The 12,585-nt window shown below is 43.0% G+C and overlaps 1 protein-coding gene across 7 annotated transcripts in view; it reads left to right on the plus strand.

Moving 5' to 3' along the window:
- Positions 1-12,585, plus strand: part of IRAK4 (interleukin 1 receptor associated kinase 4) — a 92,077-nt gene that overhangs the window by 34,233 nt on the left and 45,259 nt on the right. For 5 of the 7 annotated variants that reach the window (XR_003858553.1, XM_029615193.1, XM_029615192.1 and 2 more), the window contains exons 5-6: positions 167-330; positions 9,159-9,223. Coding sequence is in view for 6 of the 7 variants with exons in the window: in XM_029615193.1 (XP_029471053.1) it covers positions 167-330; positions 9,159-9,223 (229 nt within the window). In the remaining variant the exon portion in view is untranslated. The remainder of the gene's footprint in view (positions 1-166; positions 331-9,158; positions 9,224-12,585) is intronic. The other 2 variants (XM_029615194.1, XM_029615197.1) reach the window with 1 other exon arrangement.

A 12,585-nucleotide genomic window follows, 5' to 3' on the forward strand; every position in this document is an offset into this window, starting at 1 on the left:
GTGTGTTTTTGGATATGATTGTCATTTGGGCTGTAGAGGTCTTGATCAAACTTGTCATATTATTAAAGCTGCTACTATCCCTGCATAGAGGACCATAGGTTATGATATGCATACATAAATGTATTTGGTTATAACTGAAAACTCGACTTTTTATGTTTAAAAAAAGTAGGTTTTCGCAGGTTTTCATTTGAAGAGTTGAAGAAGAGTACAGACAACTTTGACGAACGTCCTGTATCAGCTGGAGGTAAAAAATTGGGAGAAGGAGGTTTTGGTGTTGTCTACAGAGCTACCATCAACAATAGAACAGTGGCAGTGAAGAAGTTAACAGCTGTAAGTTCTTCTAATGTGGTGTTTTCTATAAAAGGGCTGTACCATAATTCTTCAAAAAAGCAAAATAACATAATATTAAATCAGGGACAAGTTTGGAACTCTTTGTTCCACAAATAAATGCCATGTAGGGCTAGATATACTAAGCATGTTTCCTATAGACACAAAATGGGAAATAAAATCCTTCAGCACATCAGGCCTTGACTGTTAGAAAACTGTGTTTCTCTCTCTCTCACCATATATACACAACAAACCGTTAGGCCCATTCAAACGGGCCAGATTCCGTCTGTCAGAGCCGTTCTCTTCTTCACAACTTCTTACCCTTCCCACTTACTCATATCCTCTTCCTTTTCCTTCCATCCCTTCTTATCTTCCCTTTCCTTCCCCTCTCCTCTCGCCTCATCCACAACCCTTCCCTCAGCCCTCCTCCACTCCCTGTTTTTCCTGCAAGCCCGTTCAAAAGGGCAGGATTCGGTCGGTCAGACCGGCACGTCTGTCAGAGCCGCTCTCTTTTCCCCAACTTCTTACCCTTCCCACTTACTCATGTCCTCTTCCTTTTTCCTTCCTTCCCCTCTCGTCAGGTGAGAGTTTTGTTTCGTGGCACGTCGGTCCGAGCTTTCTTCTTCTGCGCCTTCACGGCAAGTCGGTCAGAGCTCACTTTCTTTTCCGCACGTGTGCGGCACGTCGGTCAGCGCTGTTCTCTACTGCGCATTTGTGGCATGTCGGTCACTGCTCAATTATAAGAGAGCTTGACACCTGCAAAACATTTTGCAGGGGAATGATTTGTATGCCCCCTTTCCCTACCTAACCTTAGCACTTTCTACCCAAGCTCAACTGCACTGCTGTCCATGATTATTCTGATCTGCTCGGGCCAATCTATCCATCTCAGCCATATTGGCCACTGTTGTACCACTTCTCAGTCTTTCAACCATGTGGACTGGAGGCTAGTGCCTGAGCTTCCAGCTTGCTTGGATCTATGTGAGCACATGCTTGAACACTCCAGTCACTGACAGATGCACCACATCTAAATGTGTGTGTATATATAATATACAATATGTTTAAAACTTATTAAGTCCATTTTCGATGCATTCAAGAATAGAACAGCAAAAATGGAAAAAAATTTTTATTTATTTATAAAATTATTATATACCGTCGTTCAGACGGGCCCTCACAATGGTTTCCAAACATAAAATGCATTAAAAATACAGTTTAAATTCATATACCCTGTTTCCCCGAAAATAAGATAGTGTCTTATATTAATTTTTGCTACCAAAGATGCACTAGGCCTTATTTTCAGGGGATGTCTTATTTTTCCATGAAGAAGAATTCACATATATTGTTGAACAAAAAATGAACATTTATTATATTCTGAATAGTTGTCTGGTTATGCTGGTTTGTGATGACAACTAACTGTGAATCCTGCAGGGTAAAAAAAATCACAGCTGCATGCTCTGGTGTTCTGTGTGACTGGCATGCTCCCAAATAAAAACTTTGCTAGGTCTTACTTTCGGGGGAGGTCTTATATTTAGCAATTCAGCAATACTAGGTCTTATTTTCGGGGGATGTCTTATTTTCGGGGAAACAGGGTAAAGCACATCACTTTGCACTGATTTTATATCATGAACGTATTTTATTATGATTTAGTTTTATTTGATTAATTTAATCCGTTTCAGTGGGGTGATGTTATCTTATTTTATTATTTTAAAATAAGATATTTTATTATCTTATTTTATTATTTTAAAATAAGATAAAATCACCCCACTGAAACAGATTAAATTAATCAAATAAAACTAAATCATAATAAAATATGTTCATGATATAAAATCAGTGCAAAGTGATGTACAGAAAAGAATAAAACAGTTATTTAAATCACGCTTTTCCAACTAGAGAGCTTAAAGTATATTACAACAGGCCAGCATTAAGAACATAAGGCTGCCATACTGGGTCAGACCAGGGCCGGAGGAACCACTAGGCGAGCTAGGCCTGTGCCTAGGATGTCGAGACGTAGGGGGCGCCGTGGCAGCAGCAGAATTTTGAAAGGGCAAAAAGTGCCTTTCAAAATTTCTGCCAGCCCCCGACTCTCCATGCCACCCTCTCGACCTTCCCCTGGTGGTCCAACGGAGGGCCCGGGAGAGATCTGCCGCTCCCGGGGCCTCGGCTGCCACTAACCAAAATGGTGCCGGTGACCTTTAGCCCCTACCATGTGACAGGGGCCAACCAATGGCACCGGTAGCCCTTGTCACATGGTAGGAGCTGAAGGCCACCGGCACCTGGGGCGGATGGCCTATCGGGGGATCGGGCTTCCCCCTGTGGGCCAGTCTAGCTGCTCACGTGGCTGAGGAAAAGAAGATTGGCGCAGCCGGAGACCAGGCTGGCCCTGCACACCAGTCACAGCTCAGTCTGGCTAACATGATCAGATTAATGTAATAACTGGAGATGTCAGACTAGCGCTGAACTAGGGAAATTGAAGATTTGTCACGTGAAAGGAGATTTTTACTTTTACCAAACAAAAAATCATTCTTTTCAGCTAGACAGTTTCAGCTCACACCCTGCTGTTAACATTCAGAATGGGAGAACATACACAGGCAGTGTCAAACAGCCTCCACGCCTAGGGCTTGCTTTTCTAATCAGTGATTGATTGGTTGAGCCTTTTACCAGTGGCCAATGGAGGAGGGGATGACTAGGTCGGAGCTCCTTCTCTATCGGCTTTTCTTAAGGCCCCGCCGGCCTGGTCTCCGGCTGCGCTGATCTTCTTTCTGTCTGTGTGTGTGTTTCTGTGTGGGTGTATGTGGTGTGCCAGTTTAAAAAAAAAAATGAAATGTGATAATACATATACCTCAACTTTTGTGCTGGTAGCGCAACTTTTGAAAAGTTGGATGAAAGATGAAATTACTGACGTTTAAGCATCCCTCTTCTGGAAAATAAAATTAAACTTGAAGTGGGTAGAGACAAATACTAAAGCAAAAAAAAATTAAAGTATTTAAAATGTTCATCTCAGCAAAATTACAAATTTAACATACTGATGCCAGGTGGGGTTTGGTTTTTTTTTTTTTTTGAAGCATAATTTAAGCATGAAGACTAGAATAGTTCCAATCTGAAACTTTTGCTTTTCTTTTTTTTTTTTTTTTTTTTTAAGCCTTTAGAAAATGTATCTTTTTAAATGACTAACAGCTCAATGCTGTAAAGTGCGGCCGCGTTTACCCTGCTCCTAACTCGCGTTCTACTCACTTTCCGGCCGCGTTAGCCCTTCCTGCGATACACTATCCCCTTTAACCTACTCCTACCGCGTCCTAAAATCCCCGGGCAACCCCTTCCGCACGCGGCATGTATATTGCATGTAAACGAGTGAATTAGCTATTCCCTAGCATCCAGTAACCCGCGCCCCGACTATCGCTATTTTACCCTGCCGTTTTGCCGCGCGTTTAACCTGCTAACTTACCGCCTACCCTTACCCCTGCGTTAGAGGCAGGGGTAAGGGTAGGCGGCAAGCTTTCCCCCAGCCCCCGCTCACCTGCCCTGGCCACGTCCATGGATGCTGGTCTCCGGGGCAGCCCCCCAGTCCTCTCCCCTCCTCCCGAAGCAAAAAAAAAAGCGAAAAAAAAAGTTGCAAGAGAGAGGGGAGAGGACAGGCAGCTCGGCGACTTACTTTTGCAGCTCCCCTCCGGACATCGTGGCTTCCCCCGTGCCAGTCCCCTCTCCCCTCCTCCCGAAGTAGGGTGCGAAAAGCAGCCTTGCTCCGGGAGGAGGGAAGAAGGGACTGGCAGTGTAAAGCGGCGAAGCGACTTACTTTTGCAGCCCCCTCCGGACATCGGACGACCTCTCCTGCCTCCAGCTGCTCGCGAAGATGGACGCCTGCACGGCCGCTGAAGACGTGACGTCACATGCCGTGACGCCAAACGTCGTGACGTCACGTCTTCAGCGGCCGTGCAGGCGTCCATCTTCGCGAGCAGCTGGAGGCAGGAGAGGTCGTCCGATGTCCGGAGGGGGCTGCAAAAAGTAAGTTGCTTCGCCGCTTTACACTGCCAGTCCTGTCTCCCCTCCTCCCGGAGCAAGGCTGCTTTCGCGCCTTGCTTCGGGAGGAGGGGAGAGGGCTGACAATCACCCGCCTGCCGGCTCCCGCCTCGATGACAGCACGCCGGATGAACGCGCGCCCACCGGCTCCCAACGCCGCCGCCTGGATAAACGCGCGCCTGCCGGCTCCCGGGAGGGGGGGAACCATCCACTTCCTGGTACCTGTCATTTCAAATGTCAGTTGAAATGACATTTGAAATGACAGGTACAAGCGCACCCAGGATACTGTATTAAGCGCCTATACAGTAAAATGGGTTGCGCGGGCCTAACCCTTCGCCTAACGCTTCGCAGACGTGGCTTGCATTTGCAAGCAATTTGAATAGAGTATCGAGCGGTATGTGAGCAGGACTGTGCGTGTGGGGAACGAGGGTGCGCCCGGCACTGCCGCACTCTTTCTAACACGGCCTTGCTGTATCGACCTGTAAGACTGGAATCTTCCCATTTAAAAGGGGAGCTGACTAAGGATGTCTTTTTGTTCCATATCTCCCACATGAATAATCATATGACAGATAGTTTGAAGAAAGACACTTGCTTTATGGCCTGAAAGCATAAAACAAGAGAAGCTGTAGGGTGTGGGTGGCTGTCTGTCCCTTGGGAGGACAGAACCTAAAGGAAGGGTGTCATTTCGCCTTCTGATAGGAATGTGGTTTTCTTATTTAAGGGTTGGGAGCATCACTTTCACTTTTAGTAAAAGTGAAAAATCATGCAAGTCTGAAAGCAAGGTGCTTCTGTGAGAGTGTAATGTGTATGTGAGACAGGGAGGGTGCTTCTGTATGTGGTGTGTATGTGAGACAGGGAGGGTGCTTCTGTATGTGGTATATATGTGAGTCAGGGAGGGTGCTTGTGTGTATCAATGTGTGTGTGCGAGAGAAATGGAGCATGTTTTTGGCTGGCTTGTGGCTGTGAGAGAGGGCATGTGTGTGATTGAGCCTGTTTGTGAGATATAACGTGTGTGATTCAGAGCTTGTGTATAAGTGAAATAGAGATAGCATGTGTGTGATTGAAAGCCTGTGTGTAAGTAAGAGAGAGTGAGAGCATTTTGTGATTGAGAGAGACTGGCCAGAGAGGTGACGTGTGTATGTGTGAGAGACTGATGAGGGAAATGACTTATGTGTGTGCTTGAGTGTGTGTGAGAGAGAGAGACAGGTTGGGGAGATGATTGGTGTGTGAGACGGAAACTGGTCCTGAGGGGGGAGTGTGTGTGTGTGTGTGTATGTATATATATATATATATATAGATTAGCCTTGTGAGCAAATTTTATATAATCATTTATTGTCTCTTGTTCTAAATATTCCACACAAACATTTCTTTTATTAAAGTACTCAATTCATTTCTTAATAGCATCTATTGCTGCATGCTGTATGTCAGCCTACAAAAATATTTAAAATGAATACTTAGCCGCACTGTAAATCATTCAAAACCCGACATGGGCCATGTTTTGACTAAAAAGTCTTCTTCAGGGGAAATTATTTTTTTATTTTTATTTTTTTTTTATTAACGGCACAATATTCTCAAATCCCAGACCATTTCATACGTCTCTAAACGGATCATAACATGGCGACTCAGCATCAGCCAGTAACTTAGACGCTGAGTCGCCATGTTATGATCCGTTTAGAGACGTATGAAATGGTCTGGGATTTGAGAATATTGTGCCGTTAATAAAAAAAAAAAAAATAAAAATAAAAAAATAATTTCCCCTGAAGAAGACTTTTTAGTCAAAACATGGCCCATGTCGGGTTTTGAATGATTCACAGTGCGGCTAAGTATTCATTTTAAATATTTTTGTAGGCTGACATACACCATGCAGCAATAGATGCTATTAAGAAATGAATTGAGTACTTTAATAAAAGAAATGTTTGTGTGGAATATTTAAAACAAGAGACAATAAATGATTATATAAAATTTGCTCACAAGGCTGAATACTGCCTGCAGCCCATTGGGGGCGAGAGACAGCAGATTAAATACTTTTGAGCATCAGCATATGATATTGTCTCTTTGTCATATTTAATTGTGGTTTATAGGATTATATTCTATTCCCTCTCTCTTTTGTTTATTCGTTGAGTAATTATTAAGAGAGGAGTTGCTTCTGGAGTTATGGGTATATCTCTTGCATCTTCAGTGAATACTGAAGCAAAGAATTAATTTAGTCTCTCTGCTATGGCTTTGTCATCCCTAAGTGCTCCTTTTACCCCTTGATCATCTACTGATCCAACCTACTCCCTCGCAGGCTTTTTACCTCGAATGAATCTGAAAAAGTTTTTATTATGAGTTTTTGCTTCCACGGCAAGCTTCTTTTCAAATTCTCTCTTTGCCTTTATCAGTGCTTTGCATCTGACTTGCCAGTGCTTATTCTGTTTCTTCATTTGGATCCCTTTTCTATTTCTTGAAAGATGCTCTTTTAGATATTTCTCACCTCACCTTTCAACCATACTGGAAGTCGTTTAGACCTTCTTTCCTCCTTTTCTAATGCGTGGAGTACATCTGTTCTTGGCTTCCAAAATGGTATTTTTTAAGATCCATACCTGAGCTAAACTCTTAACCTTTGCAGTTGATCCTTTCAGTTTTTTCCTAACCATTTTCCTCATTTTATCATAGTTATCTTTTTGAAAGTTAAATGCTGTCGTAGTAGATTTTTTTTTTTTTTTTTTGCACTCCCTCCAGTTACTAAATCAAATTTGATCATGTTGTGATCACTATTGCCAAGTGGCTGCAACACTGTTACCTCTCACAACATATCCTTTGTTCCACTAAGGACAAGGTATAAAATAGTTTCCCCTCTTGTTGGTTCTTGTACCAGCTGCTTCATGAAGCCGTCATTTATTTCATCTAGGAACTTTACTTCTCTAGAATGTCCTGATATAGTGTTCATCCAATACTGGGGTAATTGAAATCACCCATTATTATTGTGCTCTTGTTAGCTTCCCTAATTTCTTTTAGCATTTCATTGTTTGTTAATTCATTCTGGCCAGGTGGACGGTAATACACCCCCATTACTATTTTATTTCCTCTTTCACCTGGAATTTCTCACCATAAAGGTTTAACATTTCATTTTGTTTCCTGCAGAACATTTATCCTGTTTGACTCAATTCTCTCTTTAACATATATCATTTCAATATAATTTGTACCCTGGTATCACATTGTCCCATTGTGTATCCTCCTTCCATATGGTCTCTGAGATGCCAATTATATCTACCTCTTCATCCAGTGCTTAACACTCTAATTCTCCCATCTTATTTTTTATACTTCTAGCATTTGTATATAGACATTTCAAAGTATTTTTCTTGTTTGTATTAACATCCTGCTCATCAGTTGACAAGGGGTAATTTGGAATCTTTCTGCACTTTACTTAAAGGCACCTGATCCCCTTTGGCATTTATTGCAACCTCTCTATTTTCCCTGTTCTCTGTTATCCCAAGTTGGGTCTTCCACATCCTAAGTCAGCTTGGTGTAAAGATGCTGTGGAGGCAATTTTTTACAGCTCTTAAAGAGGAAGGGAATCCTAGTCTTCATTCTGGGCAGTATCTGGTGGCTAGACTTGGAGCCCATGATACATGGTTCTGGAAGGGAGCCCTAGTGCATGGCTCTTGGCCTCCAGACCATTGCCACAATGCAAAGGCTAAGAATTTAGATTTCATTAAGTTAAATGTTAAATTTAGATTTCATTAAGTTAAATGTTTCTCCTAATGCTTTAAGCAATTTAAGTTAATTTATTTAATTATTCTCCCAGTTCTGCTTTTCCTTGTTATATATAAGACACTTGTGTTATGTCATTCCTTAAGTTATATGTAAACCGGAGTGATTGGTAACATTGTTACCAGAACTTCGGTATATAAAAAATGTTAAATAAATAAATAAGAAGGATAAATAAATAAATAAGAAGGATGGATCTATTAAAGTAATGGAAAAATCCCAGGTAGTTGTGAATGAAGGCTTATGGCACCAAAATCCCAGCACTAGTTCCAGCTGAGCCGAAAAAGGAAAGCAGAACTACTTGGCCAAAACCAAAAGTATCTGTAATTAAATAGCACATTGGCCTTTCCTATCATCATACCTACCTTTAGACGCAGGGGGCATATCAGTTTATTAACTGCTTCACAAAAAATTATAGCAAAGATAACTTGGCACCTGCGAATGATTAATGACATTTTTTTAAATTTAAAGCAGCAGTATAAGCAATAACACATCTTAAATCACTTTGCAGTTAAAGCAGACAGAACAATTAAGATTCTCGTTTGTGGTTTGATTTTATTCTGAAGCATTTAAAGTTGTTGAAAGCTCATCCCTTCATTATAAAACACAATAACTTGATGTACTATTCCTGTTATCCATCAAAACCAAATGCTGATAGGACACTGGTACATGTAGGTAGAGATATAGCCTTAGTCAGTGTAGGAGATTCACAAACTGTGTATGGTCATGAAGAAATGTATATGCCTTTATAATTATTATTCCCAAAAAGTGTACAAATAAGAACAAAAAAGGAAGCCATAGAGCCAAAAAAGACATGTTGATATTTGATTAATGTAGCTACTTCTGTAGCTTTAATAGCACTTAGATTGGCCTGCTTAATTATGTTTGTTGTACTATGTAATGCCTTTCTGATTGAACTGGCTCTTATGTCAAAGTACCTGCAAACTGCCATATATGTTATGTTGCCTGCTCCTGCCTATAACTTAAAAAATTGTAGCAAATGTTTGCAATAAAATTTATTTTGTATTGTTTTTACCCAGTGTGACTTATCCACTTATTTTTCTTTTTAGTTTGCTGACATTAGTATTCAAGAAATGAAAGATCAGTTTGATCAAGAAATAAAAACAATGGCAAAGTAAGTACAAGTAGTAGTACCCTTTTAATGTGATGAACTTAAATTGTCACTTCAGCTGCAGTATGAATAGATTAGAATTGTGATGTTGATTACCCAGAATTTCAGATTCATTACATGGTTAGAGGTATTTATTTGTGCGCTACACTAGTCGTGCTTACTTTTAATGTAGTAGAGTCGCAACCTAATGATATAATTTTAAATGTGATATGAACAGGGAGTGAAGCCTTACTAAAAGGAGGAAAAAGACCCACTACAAACATGTAATAGTAAGGACTATAATCCCCAATTCCTCTTCGTACCCCAAATCAGACCAGACAAGTGGGTTTATGCATCCCTACGAGCGATATATAAACCAACAAGACAACTCCGTTCCACAGACAAATGTTTACTGGAAATTCCGTCAGTCAGATCTACTAGCTTAGCCCTAACAAGAAACAGAGCTTTCTCAGTTTTTGGTCCTTCCTTGTGGAACTCTATAACAGACAGTATCCGAATGACATCTAATCGAAATGAATTCAAAAAGATGGTTAAAACCTTTCTATTTAATGAAGCATATAATCTCAGTACCACCATTTAAATGTTTACTCTGAATTATCTATATCTGCTTGATACTTGTAAAGAAAGAATTATTTTGTTTTATTGTGTCTTATGTTCAAATTGTTTTTATTGTGTATGTAAATTGTAAACCGCCTAGACGGACACGTAAGTGACCCCATGTGCGGTATATAAAAAACTTTTAAATAAATTAAATAAAATAGAGGCAGAGAACAAATCTTTGAGGCACTGCTACATAACCAAAAGTGCCACCTGCAGTCCCTCAGTATTTCTCTGTTTCCAGCAGATGGTAGAGGTACAAACCTGCAGTCTGGAGTTTAAAAAAAAAAATCTATAAGGAGATTTCAGCTCCCTGAGGTGTTAGGTTTCTTCGTGGGCCATCCCTCAGGTAGAGCAGGGCAAGCAAGGGGTTGGAGATCTCTGGTTTGTCTCAGCCCTCGTCATTGGAGGGGAGGTGAAAGCCAGGGGTCCCTCCCCATCTAGGTCCCAGGCACCTTCACCGCTTGGCCTCCTTCAGAAGCAGGGAAGTATTTATTTTCTTCCCTTCCCTGGCCCTATGTGTCTTTATGTTTTAAGTTTATTGAAAGAAAAAAAAAAAAAAAGGGGGGGGTTCTCAGAAAGCAAAGGAGCCAGGGCTGAGGCATTGTGAGCAGCTGGAGTTGTTCTCTGCCGGGAGGCAGATAAGGGTGCAGGGTGGGGAGGCCAAATTTGTTTCTCAGTTGGGCCCAGGGGCTGTTTTCAGCACCGGACAGTACCGATCCTCTCCTTGTGTTGGTGGGGGCTATTTTTAGGCCCAATCGCCGGCATGTCGCCTCCGCACAGCGCAGCAAAGTTTGTCATGGCTGCGGTTCTTGTTGAACGGTCCTTGATTTGGCCACGTTTTGCCGCAAATGTGTCTCTGGAGGAGCTGGGACCTCCGGAGGGGGCGGCAGGAGCATGAGGATGGCTGGGCTGGTTCTCGAGGCCCAGTGTGGGGTTGGAGGAGCCGGTGGCCATTTTTCTCTACATGTGCTGGGAGCCAGGCTGCGGTTTCAGAGCCTCAGGACTTCCCTCACACTGTTTTCCGTGGAACAAGACCCTGCTGGTGGCAGGGAAAGGGAACAGGTGCAGGGGGATGCGGACCTGGACCCTTCTTCCTCTGATCCAGAACCTTTTTTATTGGATTTTGTCCTTCTGCTCCATAAGGCCTATTTGGCCAGGGAGGGAACAGGGACCAAGAGGCCTTTACCTAGGACGTCCCAGGCAGCCAAGAAGCCTAGGCAGGCGGGGTTGGGGTCTCAAGAGGTCCATGGAGGAAGACACATCAGATGATGGATGATCTGGATCAGATAGGGCAAGGGCTGGTAGATCCAGGCAGGGACTCTGTTAGCACGTTGGGGGATCCAATGGAGGACCTGGACGAGGTTCCGATCGCGGGTGGTGATGATCCTCGGGTGGTCCACCTGTTCAGCAGGGATGAATTGGGCCCACTAATTCCCCATGTTCTGGAGGAACTGGGGATTAAGGTCACTCAGGAAGATTTGGATAATGAGGGGGTAAACCCAGTCTTGGAGGGATTACAGTGGCCTCCTAAGGCTTTTCTGTTGCCTAAGATAAGAACATAAGAAATTGTCATGCTGGGTCAGACCAAGGGCTCCATCAAGCCCAGCATCCTGTTTCCAACAGAGGCCAAACCAGGCCACAAGAACCTGGCAAGTACCCAAACACCAAGAAGATCCCATGCTACTGATGCAATTAATAGCAGTGGCTATTCCCTAAGTCAACTTGATTAATAGCAGTTAATGGATTCCTCCTCCAAGAACTTATCCAAACCTTTTTTGAACCCAGCTACAGTAACTGCACTAACCACATCCTCTGGCAACAAATTCCAGAGCTTAATTGTGCATTGAATGAAAGAATTTTCTCCGATTAGTTTTAAATGTGCTACTTGCTAACTTCATGGTATGCCCCCTAGTCCTTCTATTATCTGAAAGTGTAAATAACAGATTTACATCTACTCGTTCAAGACCTCTTATGATCTTAAAGACCTCTATCATATCCCCCCTCAGCCATCTCTTCTCCAAGCTGAACAGCCTTAACCTCTTCAGCCTTTCCCTTTATCATTTTGGTTGCCCTTCTCTGTAGAAGTTGGTGGATCGGGAGTGGGAATCTCCCAAAGCGAGCTTGAAGGTAGGCAGGACTATGGCTAAATGATATCCCTTGCCGGAACAGATGTTGGAGGCATGGAAGATTCCCAAGGTGGATGCTGCAGTTTCGTGGTTACCAGGAAGATGACCATCCCAGTGGTAGGTGCTGCTGCTGCTGCTTTGAAGGATATCCAGGATCGGAAACTGGAAATCCTTCTTAAGAGGCTGTTTGAGGTTTCGGCGCTGAGCCTTTGTGAGGCGGTCTGCAGAAGTCTGATGCAGAGAGCCTGCTTATGCTGGGTGCAGAAGGCGCACGATAAGCGGTCTGGATTGGCCATTGAGGTGGCCCAGGCTGCCTGCTTGGAAGCGAGAGTGACCTATGTGGTGGATGCCCTGTATGACATGATCCAGACTTCCAGCAGAAGTATGGTCTCAGCGGTAGCGTCAAGGAGACTCCTATGGCTACGAAATTGGTCAGCAGATGTGTGGTTTAAAGCCCAGCTGTCTAACTTCCCCTTTAAGGGAAAGCTGCTGTTTAGAGAGGATTTGGAGCAGCTCATGAAGCAATTGGGGAAGTCGAAGGGCAATAAGTTGCCTGAGGACAAAAAAATCCCCAAGAGGTTTTTTCCTCCGCAAACTCACTTCCAAGAAGCAAGGAGGTTTTGCGCTGACAGGAGTCCT

This window comes from Rhinatrema bivittatum, chromosome 9, assembly GCF_901001135.1.
Source record: "Rhinatrema bivittatum chromosome 9, aRhiBiv1.1, whole genome shotgun sequence".
Lineage (NCBI taxonomy): Eukaryota > Metazoa > Chordata > Amphibia > Gymnophiona > Rhinatrematidae > Rhinatrema > Rhinatrema bivittatum.